Here is a 21,882-nt window from a genome sequence, read left to right as displayed (position 1 = left end):
TGACTGCCCATTGGTCGTGTCCTATCTTACTGACCTATTGGTTGACTGTCTGTGTGTCATGTCTCTGGTGTTCCCTCTAGTGTCTAGCTAGGTGTAGTGTATGTACATTAACCTTTTGTGTACTTACAGTGATGTATATCACCACATCCCCCCTTTTTTCGTGTTACATATTTTCTGTACAGTGTTAAAGAAAATTGAACAAACTAGGTAGATGAGTGATACTCTGTACAAGTTATGATAACAGTGATTATTAAACAATAAGTCCAAATCATATGCATGAGTCCAAAGTTCATTAATTATTATGGTCGAGTGGCTTTCTTGTTTGGTTGGTGAGTTGGTGATGTTGATGGTGGCATTGCATTGTAAACGCCATCAGTGGTGCTGTAGGAACCAAGAAATGGTCAAATCACTTTGTTGTCGGATTTGGACTCTTTTTTTCTTTTCTTTCGATGCTTGTGGTGGTAATTCTTGATGGCATTTGTCCTGAAAGCCAGGTTGCCTGTTGGTAGTGCAGCAAACGTGAATTGGTAAGATTCATCGTCCTGCCATGGTATGTCATTGTACTGAGCTGAGCAGTAACAGTGTCCCTCATTTGCAGAGTTGTACCATGTCGTACCAGTCATAGTTCCATTGGCATTGTCGTGCTTGTTGTCGACGTTGTTGCCTTTGGTACGCTTCTTGCCATTGTTTCTGATGTTGTTGTTGTGGTTGGTTTTGTTGTCGTGTTTGCTGTACTCAAGGACCACACTCTGTGGATAATACGAGTCCTTCACACAGTTACTCGTGTCAGCGTGCTTTGTGGCGTCTGCTGTCTCCTTGAGCGTGCCGTCACTGAGTTCGCGGTGCTCCCCATCTGGAGTCATGTCTGGCTTACTTGAATCAGCTTTGGCTTGTCGATGCTCCCCGTCTGGAGTCTGGTCTGTTTCACCTGAGTCAGTTTTGGTTTGTCGATGCTCCCCGTCTGGAGTCTGGTCTGTTTCACCTGAACCAGCTTTGGTTTCTTGATGCTCCCCGCCCGGAGTCATTGCAGGTTCACTTAAGTCAGCTGAGATTTCTTGATGCTCCCTGTCCGGAGTCATTTCAGGTGCACTTGCATCTTCTGGGGTTTCTTGATGCTCCCTGTCCGGAGTCAAAACATTTAGGAATGCATTTGCTTGTGGAGAGGCTCGAAAGAATGAGGTTTGAAGTAACGTGATGTCACCGGAGTCACCAGTAGTCTCACTGTGATTGTCGAGTGCCTCTATACACACTAGCTGAGGTCTGTCGCGTCTGGTATGGGAAGTGGGATGCCGTCGTCCCTTGTCTCACATACAGTGGGTAGAGCCTCAGTGTCTTCTTGTCATTCACTTGAGCTGGGTAGACCGTCAGAGTCTTCTTCTGGTGGCTCAAATTATCTGGGTGGACTGTCATAGTCTGCTTGCTGTACACTTGAGCTGGGTAGACCGTCAGTCTTCTTCTTGTTCACTGGAGCGTGGTAGACTGTCAGAGTCTGCTTGCTGTACACTTGAGCGTGGTAGACTGTCAGAGTCTTCTTCTTGTTCACTGGAGCATGGTAGACTGTCATAGTCTGCTTGCTGTACACTTGAGCTTGGCAGACTGTCATAGTCTTTCTGTTGTTCACTTGAGCATGGCAGACTTGCATTGTATGCTGCAGGTTGCTCAGAGGAGGTTGCTAGACCCTCATGGTCTTGTTCATGCAAGGACTGCGCTTTGGAGTCTTGCATTGCTTCTATCATGGAGGCTGTCCACGAGCTCACTGTGGAGGCTTGTGTCACTCCCTCTGTGGAGTCTTGCACTGTTCCTTGTGTGGAATCGTGCATTGGTCTCTCTGTGGAAACTGTCATCACTTCTTGTTCATGCAAGGACTGCGCTCTGGAGTCTTGCATTGCTTCTATCGTGGAGTCTGTCCACGAGCTCTCTGTGGAGGCTTGTGTCGCTCGAGTCACTTCTTGTTCATGCAAGGACTGCGCTCTGGAGTCTTGCATTGCTTCTATCGTGGACTCTGTCCACGAGCTCACTGTGGAGTCTTTCATCGCTTTCTGTGTGGAGGCTGGGACCCTTTGTGGTGCGTGGACCACTCTCTGTCTGGAGTCGGGGACCCTTCGTGGTGCATGGACCACTCTCTGTGTGGCAGCAGGCTGCTCTCTGTGGGCTTGTACCGCTCTCTGTCTCTTGATGTCAGGCCGCAACATAATCCTGCACTCACGAGTCGGGATGTCATATATGCTGGGCTGAAGATTCCCCAATCCAAAGAACTCATCGTCGGGGTCTTCAATGTACAACATGCCTAGTTGCGGTTCGGATTTGGTACTGGGGTATCCTCCCAAGGTGAAAGCTTTGTCTGAGTCGTTGTCTTCCAAGACCATATCATCACGTTTTGTGTTGGAGCTGGCATTGGGCTTGCGATGTCCAGAGAAGAATTCAAGGTCTGAGTCACAGTCTTCAAGGACTGTACCATCTCTTTGGGTGGTGCTAACTGCTTGTTGCAGGGTTCTGCGGAGGTTACTTTCAGCTACTGGTCGAATTTCAGGCATTGTGCTGTCGTTCCAGGTGAAATAAACGGGTTTTGAGGCGTAAATTCTTTTTCCCCATGTTTTGGGACATTTCCCCTTTAAGTGGGCGTGGCCCGGGACATCATGACGCTTGTGACGTAGTGCGTAGGAAGCGATTGCGCATGCGCAGATCGCTGTTCCTTTACTTGGGGCCTTGTTCTCAATTGCGCATGCACGACTTCTCGCGCATGTGCAAACGGACCTTCCCGTTCTGTGCGCTCTTCGCGCAACTGCGCATGTGCAGCACCTTTTCCAAGATGGCTGCAATTCAAAACTGCCGTTCGTTGCTGCAAGCCTACCTCGCGGTGTGTTTTGGCGCCTCTTTTACCTTTTCTTCTTGTATGTTCCTCGCAGAATTCTTGGAATTTGTCCAGGACTGCCTGGAAGGCGCTCTTGTTTTGCCCCTTTGGGTATTTGAAGGTCTGGAAGATTTCAGCTGCTTCTGGACCCGCGATGGTAAGTAGAAGCTTTATTTTCTCTGCATCCGCCACGCCTTCTAGGTCGGACGCTACCAGGTAGATCTCGAATCTCTGCCTGAACCAACACCAGTTTTCACTGAGATTGCCTTGGTACCTGAACGGTTGTGGAACCGGAATCCCGAACATCATCTTGCCTGGCTGTTGTTGCTGGTTGTCACTGTTTGTTGAGTTGCAACTATATGGATTTAACAGTTCACTCCAGGAACCATGTTTTGTTAGGCTCTTGTCGTAGCATAAGCTGCTTCCTTGATGTGCACTCTGACAAAGGAAGGTTCAGACTTGGAGATAGCTTTAACACGTTTATTAAACTATTAACAATTCTCCTACTTGGATTCGACGCTACTGTTAATCCTGCTATAGCTACTCAGACTGACGAACCAGTCTGCTACAATCCACGTGGTGGGAGTGATGTTCAATCAACCCTGTGTCTGTACTCACTGAGTGTCTCCACTGGAAAGAGACTGAGCATGTGTGATGTGTCCTTTTATATGGGTTGGTGTAATGCCCTCCTGTGGTAGTGTCACCTCTGTGTGTATCCTGACTGCCCATTGGTCATGTCCTATCTTACTGACCTATTGGTTGACTGTCTGTGTGTCATGTCTCTGGTGTTCCCTATAGTGTCTAGCTAGGTGTAGTGTATGTACATTAACCCTTTGTGTACTTACAGTGATGTATATCACCACACTCTTCTCTAGGAAAGAGTGGGGAAACCTTTTTATAGGTCTTGGTAGTGTGGCCATCTAGTGTCCGTTTGCCCGTACTTGCTTAACATTACTTGATTACGTATTACTACATACAGAGATCACTACAACGTGCTCTTCTTTGGACACTAAGAGGCAATTTAGCATGGCGAATCCACCTAACCTGCACATTTTTGGACTATGGGAGGAAACCAGAGCACCCAGAGGAAACTCACGCAGACTCGGGGAGAACGTGCAGACTCAACTCAGTCACCCGAGGCCGGAATTGAATCCGGGTCCCTGGCACTGTCAGGCATCGGTGCTAATCACGGTGCCACTGGCCCCCCCCACTTAACTTGTTCAATAAAAGATGAGACACACACTCTTAAATCTCAAATACTCCCAAAGTCTGGACAATCATCAATATAACAAATCTATTTAATTTCGGTACAGGGGCCTGACACAACCCTTTAAAATATTTAAACGGTGTATCAGATCCTGATGACGGATGGATTGTTATTGAATTCATTTACGCACCCACAGATTCCCAAGATTAGATTCCCCTCCCACAGTCACTCTCCCAGCCTGGACCGAGCGGGTTTCAATTTGCCCACAGTCACTCTCCCAGCCCGTACCGAGGGGGTTTCAATTTGCCCACAGTCACTCTCCCAGCCTGTACCGAGGGGGTTTCAATTTCCCCACAGTCACTCTCCCAGCCCGTACCGAGGGGGTTTCAATTTCCCCACAGTCACTCTCCCAGCCCGTACCGAGGGGGTTTCAATTTCTCCACAGCCCTTCATTATACACAATGACCATTTTGAAAAGGACACGTGTGAAAACACAACAGCCACTGCCAGTCCTCAGGATGTCAGTAAACGTGATGTTTCACTGTAATTTAGTTGTGTTTGTCATACTACCCCAGTCTCTACCACAAAGAAAGTAATTTCAAACATGGCAAGCAGTGGCACAGTGATATTGTCACTGGGCTAGTAACCCAGGGTAATACTCTGGGACCCAGGTTCGAATCCCACCATGTATAATCCCACCATGGAATTAGCAGTCTAACGATGATCATGAAACCATTGTCGATTGTCGTAAAAACTCTCCTGGTTCATTAATGTCCTTTAGGGAAGGAAATCTGCTGTCCTTATCTGGTCTGGCCTACATGCGACTCCAGACCCACTACAGCATGTGGTTGACTCCTAAATGCCCTTGGGGAAGGGCAATAAATGCTGACCCAGCCAGTGACCTCCACATCCCATCAAGGAATAAAGAAAAATAAAGAACTCATGCAGCCCTCGTTCACCTTTTGTTGGACCATTGGTAAAGTCCGAGGGCACGCTGGGCAAAATTGGATAGTCCCAACTTTACCAAAAAAAAACAAATGGTTTGGAAAGCATTCTTTCAGATGGACATCCTTCCGAGTCTCCTTCAGGATACACTCGCTCCAAGTTGCATTTAGGGTAGATTTTTTTCCCCTTGTTTGGTTAGGTAGCCTTTCACTCTCTACCCTGAACCTGTTCAGCACTACCTGGTTGAGAGGGGCTGGCACTGAGCGTAAACGAGGCCCGTTTAGTGTTTCATTTCTATTTTGTTTCCTTCTATCTCTCCAGGGGAATTCATCATTGGTCGTGTCATCAAAGCGATGAACAATAATTGGCACCCGGACTGCTTCTGCTGTGAGATTTGCTCTGTGGCCCTGGCTGACGTGGGCTTTGTCAAAAACGCAGGCAGGTATGTTCCGACCCAGAATTCAGCTGGATCAAACACAGCGCAAAAAAAAAAAAGAGGCCTCAACTCAACTTTCGGCAGCACGGTAGCACAAGTGGATAGCACTGTGGCTTCACAGCCAGCGTCCCAGGTTCAATTCCCCGCTGGGTCACTGTGCGGAGTCTGCACGTTCTCCCTGTGTCTGTGTGGGTTTCCTCCGGGTGCTCCGGTTTCCTCCCACAGTCCAAAGACGTGCAGGTTAGGTGGATTGGCCATGATAAATTGCGTTTAGTGAACAAAAAGGTTAGGAGGGGTTATTGGGTTACGGGGATAGGATGGAAGTGAGGGCTTAAGTGGGTCGGTGCAGACTTTATGGGCCGAATGGCCTCCTTCTGCAATGTATGTTCTATGTTAACATCAAATAAATGGGCCTGGGTCCCTCAGAGAAAGCCCTGAGAGAAAGCTGCACAATTGCAAGAACCATTTGAAATGAAATGAAATGAAAATCGCTTATTGTCACAAGTAGGCTTCAAATGAAGTTACTGTGAAAAGCCCCTAGTCGCCACATTACGGTGCCTGTTCGGGGAGGCTGGTATGGGAATTGAACCTGCGCTGCTGGCCTGCCTTGGTCTGCTTTAAAAGCTAGCTATTTAGCCCTGTGCTAAACCAGCCCCTGCTGTGCTAAACCAGCCCCTTCAATAACATTGTCCTCAGTTTACTTTAGGTGAAAAGGTAAAATCGAAATGTCGTCACAGACCCAGCTGACCATAGGCTGCTTTCCCCTTTGAGGGGGAGAGCTGACTGGCGGTGAGTTAACCTGAGGGGCAAGGTTGAGAAGGTGGGGCCTTCATGAATAACTTTGGCCGATGCAGGAATTGAACCTACGCTTTAGACGTCACTCCGCATCACAAACCGCCCGTCCAGCCAATTGAGCTGGTACTAAAGATATCAACCTAATCCAAACAAAGCCATTTGTTTGACCATGATGCACAATCTAATGGAGATGTTTACAAGGGATCTGCCTGTGTGGAGCTGCACATTCTCCCCCTGTCTGTGTGGGTTTCCTCCAGTTTCCTCCCATAGTCCAAAGATGTGCAGGTTAGGTGGATTGGTCATGCTAAAATTACCCCTCAGTGTCCAAAGGCTAGATGGGGTTATGGGATGGGGCGGGGGAGTGGGCCAGGGTGGGGTATTTCGGAGGGTCGTAGCAGGCTCGATGGGCCGAATGGTCTCCCTCTGCACTGTAGGAATTCTGTATGCTTGCGTCTTTTGCACAGGAACTAATTTCCAGTTAGATGATAGAATTAAAGTGTTTCATTAGAGCAGAGGAACTCGAGGAGGTCAAAGGGCCCTTCGAGCCTGCTCTGCCATTTGCTAAGATCATCAACTCCACTTTCCTGGCTGCCCCCCCGATAACCCTTGTAGATCAAAAATCTGTCCAACTCGGCCTTGATTAATTCAATGACCCGGCCTCCACTGCTCTCTGGGGAAATGGATTCCACAAATAATGACCCTCTGGGAGAGAAAGAATTCCTCCTCATTGCGGTCTTAAAGGGAGACCTCCTGGTCTTGTTCTTAAACATCATTTCAGTGTTGTCTTCTAGCCTGGTCACTGAGATTTGAGCATCAGTGTGAGTAGGTGACTCTGACCAGAGTGAAGACTGTGACATCTGATCCTGTTACTTTTTCAAATGGTTTTTGTTCCATTGATCTTACACACACAGGAAGATGTGACACCAAAAAAGGATTGTCAAGTCAGGATTTGCGAAAGTGTCATTTAATGTTCAAATATGTCAAAATGACACAAATACATCGATAAGGAGGGATATTGTACACTGTTTATATACAGGATAACCGTTAATGGGGGAGGCAGCACAGGAAAGGGAAAGAGCAGAGCTGTTTGTAGAAGGAAGGGACTTGATGGAAAGACAGCGTACAGTCTGAAAGTTCCTGGCTACATGCTGCACATTTGCAGTCACTATCTCAGGAATTTACAGTATTATCCCGGAATTTACATTGAAACATGCGAGGGAGTGGTATCGAGAGAGTAACGGTGAGGCTAGAGTGTGCTATAATAGAGAGCGTAACAGTGAGGCTAGAGTGTGTTATATAGAGAGTAACAATGAGCCTGGAGTGTGTTATACAGAGAGTAACAATGAGCCCGGAGTGTGTTATAGAGAGAGTAACAGTGAGATGGAGTGTGTTATGCAGAGAGTAACAGTGAGTTTGGAGTGTGTTATAGAGAGGGTAACAGTGAGGCTGGAGTGTGTTATAGAGAGAGTGACAAAGAGGTTGGTGTGTGTTCTACAGAGAGTAATAGTGAGACTGGAGTGTATTATATAGAGAGAAACAGTGAGGTTGGAGTATGTTATAGTGAGAGTAACAGTGATGCTGGAGTGTGTTATAGAGAGAGTAACAGTGAGGGTGGAGTAGGCAGCATGGTAGCACAGTGGTTAGCACAATTGCTTCACAGCTCCAGGGTCCCAGGTTCAATTCCCTGCTTGGGTCACTGTCTGTGCGGAGTCTGCACATCCTCCCCGTGTGTGCGTGGGTTTACTCCGGGTGCTCCGGTTTCCTCCCACAGTCTAAAGATGCGCAGATTAGGCGGATTGGCCTTGTTAAATTGCCCTTAGTGTCCAAAAAGGTTAGGTGGGGTTACTGGGTTACGGGGATTGGTTGGAAGTGTGGGCTTAAATGGGGTGCTCTTTCCAAGGGCGGGTGCAGAATGGCCTCCTTCTGCACTGTAAATTCTATGAAATCTATGAGTGTGTTATACAGAGAGTAACAATGAAATGGAGTGTGTTATAGAGAGAGTAACAGTGAGGTTGGACAGTAATATAGAGAGAGAAACTGTGAGGTTGGAGTGTGTTCTACAGAGAGTAACAGTGAGGCTGGAATGTGTTATACACAGAGTAACAGTGAACCTGCAGTGTGTGATAGAGAGAGTAACAATGAGGTTGGAGTGTGTTATAGAGAGAGTAACAATGAGGTTGGAGTGTGTTATAGTGATAATAACAGTAAGACTGGAGAGTATTATACAGCGAGTAACAGTGACAATGAGATGGAGTCTGTTACACAGAGAGTAACAGTGAGGTTGGAGTGTCTTATAGAGAGAGTAACAATGAGATGGAGTGAGTTATACAGAGTAATAGTGAGGCTGGAGTGTGTTATAGAGAGAACAAAAATGAGATTGGAGTGTGTTATACAAAGAGTAACAATGAGGTTGCTGTGTGTTATATAGAGAGTAACTGAGGCTGGAGTGTGTTATAGAGAGAGTAACAATGTTATGGAGTGTGTTATACAGAACATAACTGAGGTTCGAGTGTGTTCTAGAGAAACTAACAATGAGATGCAGTGTGTTATACAGAGAGTATCAGTGATGTTGGAGTGTCTTATAGAGAGAGTAACAGTGAGACTCAAATGTGTTATAGAGAAAATAACAATGAAATACAGTGTGTTATACAGAGAGCAACAGTGATGTTGGAATGTGTTATAGAGTTAAAATGAGGTTGGAGTGTGTTATACAGAGAGTAACAGTGAGGCAAATGTGTTATAGAGAGAGTAACAATGGCAAGGAGTGTGTCATACAGATAGTAACAGTGAGGTTGAAGTGTGTTATAGAGTAACATTGAGACAGAGTGTGGTATATAGATTGTAACAGTGAGGCTGGAGCACACTCTACAGAGAGTATCAATGACATGGAGTGTGTTAGAGAGAGAGTAATAGTGAGGTTAGGGAGTGTTATACAGAGAATAACAATGAGATTGAAATGTGTTAGCGAGAGGTTAACAGTGAGGTTGGAGTGCATTATAGAAAGAGTAACAGTGAGGTTGGAGTGTGTTATACAGAGAGTATCAGTGAGGTTGGAGTGTATTTTAGAGAGAACAATGAGTTGGAGTGTGTTATACAGAGAGTAACAGTGAGGTCGGAGTGTGTTGTAGAGATAATAACAGTGAGGCTGGAGACTGTTATAGAGTGAGTAACAATGATATGGAGTGTGTTATACAGATAGTAACAATGAGATGGGGTCTGTTATACAGAGAGTAACATTGAGATAGAGTGTGTTATACAGAGAGTAATAGTGAGGTTGGAGGGTGTTATCGAGAGAGTAACAGTGAGGTTGGAATGAGTAATACATAAAGTAACAGTGAGGTTGGAGTGTGTTATAGAGAGAGTAACAGTGAGGTTGGAGTGTGTTATGGAGAGTAACAATGAGATGGAGTGTGTTATACAGAGAGTAACAGTGAGGTTGGAGTGTGTTATAGAGAGTAACAATGAGATGGAGTGTGTTATACAGAGAGTAACAGTGAGGTTGGAGTGTGTTATAGAGAGAGTAACAGTGAGGTTGGAGTGTGTTACAGAGAGAGTAACAGTGAGGTTGGAGTGTGTTACAGAGAGAGTAACAGTGAGGTTGGAGTGTGTTATAGAGAGTAACAATGAGATGGAGTGTGTTCATAGAATTTCATAGAATTTCATAGAATTTACAGTGCAGAAGGAGGCCATTCGGCCCATCGAGTCTGCACCGGCTCTTGGAAAGAGCACCCTACCCAAGGTCAACACCGCCACCCTATCCCCATAACCCAGTAACCCCACCCAACACTAAGGGCAATTTTGGACACTAAGGGCAATTTATCATGGCCAATCCACCTAACCCGCACATCTTTGGACTGTGGGAGGAAACCGGAGCACCCGGAGGAAACCCACGCACACACGGGGAGGATGTGCAGACTCCGCACAGACAGTGACCCAAGCCAGAATCGAACCTGGGACCCTGGAGCTGTGAAGCAATTGTGCTATCCACAAGGCTACCGTGCTGCCCCACGTGTTATACAGAGAGTAACAGTGAGGTTGGAGTGTGTTATAGAGAGAGTAACAGTGAGGTTGGAGTGTGTTGTACACAGAGTTACAATGAGTCTGGACTGTGTTCTAGAGAGAGTAACAGTGAGGTTGGAGTGTGTTCTACAGAGGGTAACTGAGGTTGGAGTGTGTTATACAGATAGTAACAGTGAGGTTGGAATGTGTTATACACAGAGTAACAGTGAGGCTGGAGTGTGTTATACACAGAGTAACAGTGAGGCTGGAGTGTGTTATAGAGAGAGTATCAGTGAGGTTGGAGTGTGTTATACAGATCATAACAGTGAGGTTGGAGTGTGTTATACAGATCATAACAGTGAGGTTGGAGTGTGTTGTACACAGAGTATAAGTGAGGCCGGAGTGTGTTGTAGAGAGAGTAACAGTGAGTTGGAATGTGTTAGTGAGAAAGTAACAGTCAGTTGGAATGTGTTAGTGAGAAAATAACAGTGAGTTGGACTGTGTTAGTGAGAAATTAACAGTGAGTTGGAATGTGTTAGTGAGAAAGTAACAGTGAGTTGGAATGTGATAGTGAGAATGAAACAGTGAGTTGGAATGTGTTAGTGAGAAAGTAACAGTGAGTTGGAATGTGATAGTGAGAAAGTAACAGTGAGTTGAATGTGTTAGTGAGAAAGTAACAGTGAGTTGGACTGTGTAAGTGAGAAAGTAACAGTGAATTGGACTGTGTAAGTGAGAAAGTAACTGTGAGTTGGAATGTGATAGTGAGAAAGTAACAGTGAGTTGGAATGTGTTAGTGAGAAAGTAACAGTGAGTTGGAATGTGTTAGTGAGAAAGTAACAGTGAGTTGGACTGTGTAAGTGAGAAAGTAACAGTGAGTTGGAATGTGATAGTGAGAAAGTAACAGTGAGTTGAATGTGTTAGTGAGAAAGTAACAGTGAGTTGGACTGTGTAAGTGAGAAAGTAACAGTGAATTGGACTGTGTAAGTGAGAAAGTAACTGTGAGTTGGAATGTGATAGTGAGAAAGTAACAGTGAGTTGGAATGTGTTAGTGAGAAAGTAACAGTGAGTTGGAATGTGTTAGTGAGAAAGTAACAGTGAGTTGGAATGTGATAGTGAGAAAGTAACAGTGAGTTGAATGTGTTAGTGAGAAAGTAACAGTGAGTTGGAATGTGATAGTGAGAAAGTAACAGAGTTGGAATGTGATAGTGAGAAAGTAACAGTGAGTTGGAATGTGTTAGTGAGAAAGTAACAGTGAGTTGGAATGTGTTAGTGAGAAAGTAACAGTGAGTTGGAATGTGATAGTGAGAAAGTAACAGTGAGTTGGAATGTGTTAGTGAGAAAGTAACAGTGAGTTGGAATGTGATAGTGAGAAAGTAACAGTGAGTTGGAATGTGATAGTGAGAAAGTAACAGTGAGTTGGAATGTGATAGTGAGAAAGTAACAGTGAGTTGGAATGTGTTAGTGAGAAAGTAACAGTGAGTTGGAATGTGATAGTGAGAAAGAAACAGTGAGTTGGACTGTGTTACAGACAGGTTTTGGATGAGCTAAGTGTGCTTGATTCTGCCACCCGGTGGTGAGGCCTCGCCTTTCCCAATCTCACAGTCCCGCCCCTTCCTTCAGCTGCAGCTTTCTGCAGTCACAGGAAACCCGGAGGGCCAGAACTAAGTTGGAAATTGTGGCTCAATATGTGGCTGGCGACCTAACAATAATATCTTAAATACCAGGCCCTCTCCTGGGAGCAGCATGGGCCACATCCACTGTCCCACCTCCACAGAACCTAACTATAAAATATAAACATTTTGACTTCCCGCCCAGTCCATACCTGCCCATTTTGTTGGCGTTAAAATGGCACTCTGCGGGCTGTGTAGTCTGGATTAGGCAGAATGGCCGCTAGGGCAAATGTTCGGAGAGTTCTGGGGGAACTGACCCCAGAGAAGGCGGAACGAGGTGAGGAAGGTCACAATGCTGCTGTTATTCAGCTCAGCAAATCATCGACATTAAATAATATTTCCACATCAAAGCTAACTGCCATTTATTATAGTGTTATATAATACAATCTGCTATATACCGAACATGGATATGAATTGCCATAGTGGTAATAAGTTTCTGTCAGTTCTGACCAGGGGTTTGATTGCAGTGTTAATGTAAGCCTACTTGTGACAATAATAATAAAGATTATTATTATTGTTTAACGGGATTGGCTGTATCACGACTGATCCTTGGCTATCGTTGGAATATTGTGTGCAAGGTATCCCATTAGCCAAGAGGCCTGGAGTGGTAGCTGGGAACATTCACTGCACTATCGCCGGGAAGGAGGGCTAGAGATCGCGAAATGCTTTTTGTGTGTGCCTTGCTGGGACAGGGAAGGCTGATGAGGGATCAGAAAGGTGCTTCCAAAAAACAAAATCAAGTTTTTGAGAGGATAAATACTGGCATGTTGTTCCCAGTGGTCAGAGAATTGGTAACACGGAGGGGTGCACAAATTGAGGATTATTGCTGAAAAAGTGAAGGTGGGGGTTAGAGCTCGACACGGTAGCACAGTGGTTAGCACTGTTGCTTCACAGCTCAAGGGTCCCAGGTTTGCTTCCCGGCTTGGGTCACTGTCTGTGCAGATTCTGCACGTTCTCCCCGTGTCTGCGTGGGTTTCCTCCGGGTGCTCCGGTTTCCTCCCACAAGTCCCGAAATAAGTGTTTGTTAGGTAATTTGGACATTCTGAATTCTCCCTCTGTGTACCCGAACAGGCGCCGCAATGTGGCGACTAGGAGATTTTCACAGTAACTTCATTGCACTGTTAATGTAAGCCTACTTGTGATACTAATAAAGATTATTGTTATCATTAGAGGAAATGGTTTCATGTGCAGAGGATTGTCAGAATGACTCGTGTTTCACAGGGTTTTGTGGGGGAGCTTCTGTTGCAGAGGCTATAATATTTAGAAAGCCGAGTAATGTGAAGGGCTCGGGGGAGGCGCAGGAAAGGTGATAGCTCCAGCTGGTACTAGCATGTGACACAGATACAATGAGCTGAATGGCCTCCCTGTGATGATGACGACTGACCGGGTGGTATTAGAGCTGTCCCAGGGGGCATTGTGTAGAAGTGAGCTCATTGTGCTCGTTGCAACAAAGAGACAAAGTCACGCAATGCATTTACTGTGTGAGAATCTTTTCCCCATGAGGGAAGCTGACAAGGGGAGAATTGTGCATTTTTGAAATGACTCAGTAAGGGTACGCGGTGATATGTCTCCGAGATCATAGCTCCAAGAGCAACCAGTAACAAAATGGAACATGGCACATTAGATTATCGCCACAATATTGGATTAACACATAGCGGGGGGAGGGGGCACTATTGGGCAATGTTAGTCTAGGGTAGGGTGAAGTACGGTGAGAGGGGTCTGATGTGAAGCGTGAATGCTACTAAGGGCCAGTTGGGATGAATGACCTGTTTCCGTGCTGTAAATTCTAAGTCGCACTTAGCCATGTAATCGAGTGGTATTTGCCGATCAAAAGAATTGTGCATTTTGTGGTCGAACCGGCTCTGTGCCCATGTCTCGTTCCCCGTAACACACTTTGTTTCGGCCGTTAGCCAATGCAGATTCCCAAAGGACAAGTTAAACAATAAGTCGACCACCCAAAGCACAGCCTGAAGAGCATTGAGTGGAGATCTGTGCCAGGTCAGCACTGGCAACCGACAGGGAAGTCATTCAGGAAGAGCTCCCCCTCCTGGCTGGTGAAGGCTGACTCCCGGCATTGTTAGCCTCAGGACTTCTCCGCCAGCTGGAGACAGGCACCTGGCGTCTTGTGATTATTCATCATGGCTGCAACTGCATGTCAAGCTGGCATTGGAAGCCGAGGTTCTGGTTAGTGACTCGGGTTTTAGATGAGTACCCATTAGCTTTTCAGCTTTCAATGTACCTGGATAATTAAAAGAGTGCACATCACAGGTACAGGTGTAACTGTATTTACAAAGAAACGTGCTTGATGTCCATTTAAAAGTTGCCGTCATTGTAAGCACTTTGCATGAATGAGAATCGTCCTATCGTGTTGCCTCTCTAAGGGATGAAGCCTATCTAGAAAGATAAAAGGAAAGTCGTATGCTGCTTGGCAGCTTTTGTCAATCTGGAACTGGCAACTTTCCTTTTTTATTAAGGGATCCATTGTAAAGCTTGCAGTAGCCAAGCTTGCATGTAGAATGATTGGATCTTTCCATTGAGCAAGCTTGCACCCCAGTCCCCCACACAACTTCCCATGACTATCATCACACCCCGACACCCCCTGCCCCACCAACCCATCTTCCCTGCCTCCCCTCCCCGACAGCCACCTCAACCGCCTCACTCTTCCACTGAATATTTTCTTGGACCATTCCAGATATGGGAGAACATCCCGGTTTTCAACCTATTCATGGAACTGGTCGCTGAATGTCCCCGAGCTCAATCATTAGCCCCGACCTGATATCGAGAGAGAGCCACATACATCCAGACAAAGACACAGATATGGACACACTCTCACACTAACATACACATACACACATTTTTAAAGTTTCCACAAAAGGTCATCGAAATGATAAAGATACTCCCTTATGTCCAGACGCTGAATAATTACATCACAGATACACTCATAGTTTCATTGATATCTTCACTAGCATTTCTATCAGCATTTCACTGGCATGCACTGGCTGAGGTCTCATTGGTGTACACTACCTGAGTTCTCACTGGCATGGGCTGCCTGAGGTCTCACTAGCAAGTACTGGCTGAGTTCATGCACTGGCTGAGTTATCACTGGCGAGCACTGGCTGAGGTCTCACTGGCATGCACTGGCTGAGGTCTCACTAGCAAGTACTGGCTGAGTTATCACTGGCGTGCACTGGCTGAGTTCTCACTGGCGTGTACTGGCTGAGTTCTCACTAGCATGCACTGGCTGAGTTCTCACTAGCAAGTGCTGGCTGAGTTATCACTGGCGTGCACTGGCTGAGTTCTCACTGGCGTGTACTGGCTGAGTTATCACTGGCGTGCACTGGCTGAGTTCTCACTAGCAAGTACTGGCTGGGTTCTCACTAGCATGCACTGGCTGAGTTATCACTGGCGTGCACTGGCTGAGTTCTCACTGGCGTGTACTGGCTGAGTTCTCACTGGCGTGTACTGGCTGAGGTCTCACTGGCATGCACTGGCTGAGTTATCACTGGCGTGCACTGGCTGAGTTCTCACTGGCATGTACTGGCTGAGTTCTCACTGGCGTGTACTGGCTGAGGTCTCACTGGCGTGTACTGGCTGAGTTCTCACTGGCGTGTACTGGCTGAGTTCTCACTGGCGTGTACTAGCTGAGTTATCACTGGCGTGTACTGGCTGAGTTCTCACTGGCGTGTACTGGCTGAGGACTCACTAGCATGCACTGGCTGAGTTATCACTGGCGTGCACTGGCTAAGTTCTCACTGGCGTGTACTGGCTGAGTTCTCACTGGTGTGTACTGCCTGAGGTGTCACTGGCGTGTACTGGCTGAGGTCTCACTGGCGTGTACTGGCTGAGTTCTCACTGGCATGCACTGGCTGAGGTGTCACTGGCATGCACTGGCTGAGTTCTCACTGGCGTGTACTGGCTGAGTTCTCACTGGTGTGTACTGGCTGAGTTCTCACTGGCATGCACTGGCTGAGGTGTCACTGGCATGCACTGGCTGAGTTCTCACTGTCATGTACTGGCTGAGTTCTCACTGGTGTGTACTGGCTGAGTTCTCACTGGCGTGTACTGGCTAAGTTCTCACTGGCGTGTACTGGCTAAGTTCTCACTGGCGTGTACTGGCTGAGTTCTCACTGGCATGTACTGGCTGTGTTCTCACGGGCGTGTACTGGCTGAGTTCTCACTGGCGTGTACTGGCTGAGTTCTCACTGGCGTGCACTGGCTGAGTTCTCACTGGCATGTACTGGCTGTGTTCTCATTGGCGTGTACTGGCTGAGTTCTCACAGGCGTGCACTGGCTGAGTTCTCACTGGCATGTACTGGCTGTGTTCTCATTGGCGTGTACTGGCTGAGTTCTCACTGGCGTGTACTGGCTGAGTTCTCACTGGCATGTACTGGCTGTGTTCTCACTGGCGTGTACTGGCTGAGTTCTCACTGGCGTGCACTGGCTGAGTTCTCACTGGCATGTACTGGCTGTGTTCTCACTGGCGTGTACTGGCTGAGTTCTCACTGGCGTGTACTGGCTGAGTTCTCACTGGCGTGTACTGGCTGAGTTCTCACTGGCGTGTACTGGCTGAGTTCTCACTGGCATGTACTGGCTGTGTTCTCACTGGCGTGTACTGGCTGAGTTCTCACTGGCATGTACTGGCTGAGTTCTCACTGGCATGTACTGGCTGTGTTCTCACTGGCGTGTACTGGCTGAGTTCTCACTGGCGTGTACTGGCTGAGTTCTCACTGGCGTGCACTGGCTGAGTTCTCACTGGCATGTACTGGCTGTGTTCTCACTGGCATGTACTGGCTGTGTTCTCACTGGCGTGTACTAGCTGTGTTCTCACTGGCGTGTACAGGCTGAGTTCTCACTGGCATGTACTGGCTGTGTTCTCACTGGCGTGTACTGGCTGTGTTCTCACTGGCGTGTACTGGCTGAGTTCTCACTGGCGTGTACTGGCTGAGGTCTCACTGGCGTGTACTGGCTGAGTTCACACTGGCGTGTACTGGCGTGTACTGGCTGAGTTCTCACTGGCGTGTACTGGCTGAGTTCACACTGGCGTGTACTGGCTGAGTTCTTCCTGGCGTGTACTGGCTCAGGTCTCACTGGTACACATGGCCTGAGATCTAACTGGCAGGCACTGGGTGAAATTTCATTGGCGTCACTGTCTAAGATCCCACTGGTGTGCAGTGGCTGAAATCTCATTGATGCACACTGGCTGAGTTCTCACTGGCGTGTACTGGCTGAGTTCTCACTGGCGTGTACTGGGTGAGTTCTCACTGGCGTGTACTGGGTGAGTTCTCACTGGCGTGTACTGGCTGTGTTCTCACTGGCGTGTACTGGCTGTGTTCTCACTGGCGTGTACTGGCTGAGTTCTCACTGGCGTGTACTGGCTGAGATCTCACTGGCATGTACTGGCTGTGTTCTCACTGGCGTGTACTGGCTGAGATCTCACTGGCGTGTACTGGCTGTGTTCTCACTGGCGTGTACTGGCTGAGTTCTCACTGGTGTGCAGTGGCTGTGATCTCACTGGCGTGTACTGGCTGAGTTCTCACTGGCGTGTACTGGCTGAGATCTCACTGGCATGTACTGGCTGTGTTCTCACTGGCGTGTACTGGCTGAGATCTCACTGGCGTGTACTGGCTGTGTTCTCACTGGCGTGTACTGGCTGAGTTCTCACTGGTGTGCAGTGGCTGTGATCTCACTGGCGTGTACTGGCTGAGATCTCACTGGCGTGTACTGGCTGTGTTCTCACTTGCGTGTACTGGCTGAGTTCTCACTGGTGTGCAGTGGCTGTGATCTCACTGGCGTGTACTGGCTGTGATCTCACTGGTGTGCAGTGGCTGTGATCTCACTGGCGTGTACTGGCTGTGATCTCACTGGCGTGCAGTGGCTGTGATCTCACTGGCGTGCAGTAGCTGAGGTTGCGTGCTGGCTCAGATCTCCATGCTGTGATGATTGAGCCCAACTGAGCAAACACGCAAAGACACACACACTCACACACACACACACACACACGCACACGCACAGACTCCTAACACAGCGATGAGGTATTGCTGATTGGTTACTTGCGGGACTACAGCTCAGACTTGCCACTGAGAGAGCTCTCATTTGTTTTGGTCTCGTGACTGACTGACTGCGCCCGTTTCCGCTGGCCACAGACAAAGTGACAGAACCGCTCGCGGAACTTCTCTCCCACGAAAAAGTAAACGACGGGATCGAGGCAGCTGTTGAGGCTGGTTAGGCAGGAAGTGACGCGATTGCTGAGGGCGATGAGCTTCCTATCTCGGCAGCTGGCGTGGACGGTGCTGGTGAACAGGATGTAAACATATCGGTTGATGTGGTAGGGCACAAAACAGATGAGGAAGATGGTCAGGACCAGGATGATCATTTTGATGGCCTTGTCCTTCAGGTGCCTCTCGATGCGGTTCCCCCTGCGCAGGCTGCGGATGATCAGTAGGTAGCAGGTCACCGTGATCACGAATGGAACAACGAACCCCACCGTGAGGGGCACCAGGGCGAAGCTCGAGGTCTTTTCGCGGTACAGCTGGAGGCACATGGTGGTGGCATTGCCTGTCTGGAGGGTTTGTGGCGCCCCGAGCATCGGGGCCACCCCCACCACGATGACCACCCACAGGATGATGCAGACCACGTTGGCGTAGAGCGGCTTCCGGATGCGCATGGACCTCACTGGGTACACGATGGCCAGGAAGCGATCAGCGCTGATGCCGGTCAGGAAGATAATGCTGGCGTACATGTTCAGGTAGAAGAGGAAGCCGGTGATTCGGCAGGGCACCTCGCCGAATGGCCAATGGTTCTGGCTCAGGTGGTAGACCATCCGCATGGGCAGAATCAGCACGTAGGAGAGATCGGCCACCGCCAGGTGCATCAGGTAGATGTTGGTGGTGGTGTTGGGGTTCTTATCACAGGAGAAAACCCAGACGGCGATAATGTTGCCAACAAAGGCCAGCACGAAAACCACCCCGTAGAAAGAGGAGAAGAAAAGATTCTCTTCGCTGCTCTCCTGCGTGCACTGCGGACCACTGGCATTGTTGAGGATCATCGAATAGGCCATTAGTAAGGTTTCCCCGCTCTGTGAGAGTGCAGACTTCGAGAAACGTCAATGGGCATCTGCAAAACAAAGAACCGTGTCAACCCCCTGTTCCTCATCTCACAGTCCCCCATGTTAGCTACCCAATTAACTCAACTCTGTACATCCCCTGATTGAAAACCCATTGTGTATGCAGGTGAGGGCTTTTGTGAGGCGACAGGTGAGGGAATTCCCGTTGCTCCCGGCACAAGAAGTTCAAGATAGGGTGATCTCGGGTGTATGGGTCGGGGAGGGCAAGGTGTCGGCGATATACCAGGAGATGAAAGAAGAGGGGGAAGCGCTAGTAGAGGAGCTGAAGGGTAAATGGGAGGAGGAGCTGCGGGAGGAAATTGAGGAAGGTCTGTGGGCTGATGCCCTAGGTAGGGTTAATTCCTCCTCCTCGTGTGCCAGGCTCAGCCTGATACAATTTAAGGTGGTCCACAGAGCGCACTTGATGGGGGCGAGGTTGAGTAGGTTCTTTGGGGTGGAGGACAGATGTCGAAGGTGCTCAGGGAGCCCGGCGGACCATGTCCATATGTTTTGGTCATGCCCGGCACTGGAGGGGTTCTGGAGGGGAGTGGCGGGAGCAATATCTCAGGTGGTGAAAGTCCGGGTCAAGCCAAGCTGGGGGCTAGCAATATTTGGAGTAGTGGACGAACCGGGAGTGCAGGTGGCGAAAGAGGCCGGCATTCTGGCCTTTGCGTCCCTAGTAGCCCGGCGAAGGATCTTGCTAATGTGGAAGGAGGTGAAGCCCCCCAGCCTGGAGGCCTGGATAAATGATATGGCTGGGTTCATAAAGTTGGAGAGGATTAAGTTCGCCTTGAGAGGGTCTGCGCAGGGGTTCTACAGGCGGTGGCAACCGTTCCTAGACTATCTCGCGGACCGTTAGAGGAAGGTCGGTCAGCAGCAGCAGCAACCTTGGGGGGGGGGACGACACCCTGGGAGGGGGAGGGGAGGGGGGGAAAGGGGGGACTGCCTGGGAGGGTGGGTGAGCAAGAGATAACATGAAGGGTTGGGGAAAACTGGCACGTACGGGTGAGGGCCAGTGTACAAAGCTGTGTAAATATATCATTTTGCCATGTATATATCTTGCTCTGCGCGATTTCTCGTTTTTTTTTGTTACGGGGGGGGGGGGGGGTGGTTATTTTTTGTAAGGGAGAAAAATTGTGTTAAAAAACTTTAATGAATATATTTAAAAAAAAAGAAAACCCATTGTGATGAATGATAACTGTATAACTGTACCTTTAATGTGATGATCCCTTTAGACCGGGTTTGGAAAAGTGGGGGACTCCGCCTCTGGCTCCGCCCCCCCAGGGAACTGTATATAAGGTAATGTTCAGTGGGCAGCGTGCAGTGAGCACACCTCTCGGCAGCTGTCTGGTTCTTTGATAATGAAACCTTTGAATTATCAATCTTCTCTCTTGAGTCGTAATTGAGGGTATCTCACCCATTCTTCCCCCCTCCCCCCTTCCTCACACATCGTGCACATGATGCTGAACTCAGGTACGAGCCCCACCTCAAACTTTGCCGCCCTGTGTGTGCTGAAATGCCACCCATGCTGCCTCTAGGACAATACAGCCCACTGCAGCGCTGAGCTCCCTGTAAGACGGATCCACCCTGGACCCCAACCTTTTGCGATGATATGCCTAATATAGGTTTGCACACAATGTTATGCAAGACCTCCGACCACCAGGTCGCATTGTAAACCCATCACGTCACCATGTGATCTGGGAGTTGGGAGTTGGTCGTGCTGGGAGATAGACTTATTTGCAGTAGTTCCACGAGGGTTGTTCAATGTTAGTTGTTTGTCAGTTAATTTATCCTAGTTATCTTACCAAGCAGTTTGTTCCATAAGAAATTATTTTAAACTACATGCTCTGTAGTTCATCGATCACTTCGGCCAGTCCACAGAACATGACGCCTTTCCTTTCTGCAAATGAACCACATCCACCCCACTTCTTAAAAAAAGGCAAGTTTAAGAGCATCTGTTTCATTTGTTAGTTGGTTTTTGACAGCGTCTGCTTCCTCCCTGAATTTGGGGGCGTGAGGATTGGGAACAGTCAGGATTGGCACGACAGTATTCAGGCTGAGACTGCCACGGCCAAGCTGTGGAATATCACAGTCTCACCTGTAATCTGGTCTGGGGGTGTGGACCCCAAGGACTATGTTGAAGCGGGGTCCCATATTCTCAATTCATTTGCGAGAACACCTTACAAACTGCACAGTTTTAAAAACGTATTCTTTCATGGGATCTGGGCAACTCGAGTGACAACTCGAGCATTTTCCCTTGAACTGGGCCATCGCAGAAGGCATGTAAGAGTCAACAAAATTTAGCCTTCCGGTGGCGGCTTTGAGGTGGGTGAGCAGTTACACACACGGTGGCTTCCTCCTGGGGATTCGTCTTTTTGGCTGTTTCTGCCCATTTAACGAGTTATTTTTCGGAGGAAATTGTTACAGTGTGACAGAATTGGACCCCCTCTGTCAAGTGATGTTGAAGGGGTATAATACAAGGCACAAATCGGGCAAGGTACCTTCGTCCGAATCGGACGTCTCTCGAGCCCCGGAAGGGGAGAAAATGGTGGAGGTTTCTGCGGCGTCGTTGCCCCCTCAGTGGAAAACCGGGAAGTAGGTGGACTTCTTGTCAGGGGAATTTAAGAAACAGCGACAAGAGGTTGTTGGGGATCTGATGAACTGTGCCCAAGGAGTTTCTTTCCTTTCCCATGTTCATCGGTTTAACTTCCGGATTGGTACTCAGTAATAGTAATATTGGCCCCGCATTATGTGGACCTGTTGTTGTAGCCGGGCCACTCTCAGCGACCCCTGTGGAGGTTGGACATGGCGTTTTATTTGCAGAGAAGGGTTTTTGTGAGCGGATGCCCTCTGCCATTGGGGAGTATGTGGAGTTAA

General features: G+C 48.3%; 2 protein-coding genes across 2 annotated transcripts in view; one reads left to right on the top strand and one right to left on the bottom strand.

Moving 5' to 3' along the window:
- The window catches only part of LOC140390033 (LIM and senescent cell antigen-like-containing domain protein 2), a 217,792-nt gene that overhangs the window by 73,149 nt on the left and 122,761 nt on the right, over nt 1–21,882 (top strand). Inside the window, exon 4 of the mRNA XM_072474877.1 lies at nt 5,325–5,445. Within this exon, the coding sequence (XP_072330978.1) occupies nt 5,325–5,445 (121 nt within the window). The remainder of the gene's footprint in view (nt 1–5,324; nt 5,446–21,882) is intronic.
- Nucleotides 10,191–21,882, bottom strand: part of LOC140390032 (uracil nucleotide/cysteinyl leukotriene receptor-like) — a 52,267-nt gene continuing 40,575 nt past the window's right edge. The window contains exon 2 of the mRNA XM_072474876.1: nt 10,191–19,016. Coding sequence (XP_072330977.1) covers nt 17,962–18,960 — 999 coding nt within the window. The 5' untranslated portion in view covers nt 18,961–19,016 and the 3' untranslated portion in view covers nt 10,191–17,961. The remainder of the gene's footprint in view (nt 19,017–21,882) is intronic.

The sequence above is a fragment of the Scyliorhinus torazame genome, chromosome 14 (assembly GCF_047496885.1).
Source record: "Scyliorhinus torazame isolate Kashiwa2021f chromosome 14, sScyTor2.1, whole genome shotgun sequence".
Classification (NCBI taxonomy): Eukaryota; Metazoa; Chordata; class Chondrichthyes; order Carcharhiniformes; family Scyliorhinidae; genus Scyliorhinus; species Scyliorhinus torazame.
The sequence above is the reverse complement of the archived record's forward strand: the minus strand, read 5'-3'. Positions and strand labels throughout refer to the sequence as shown.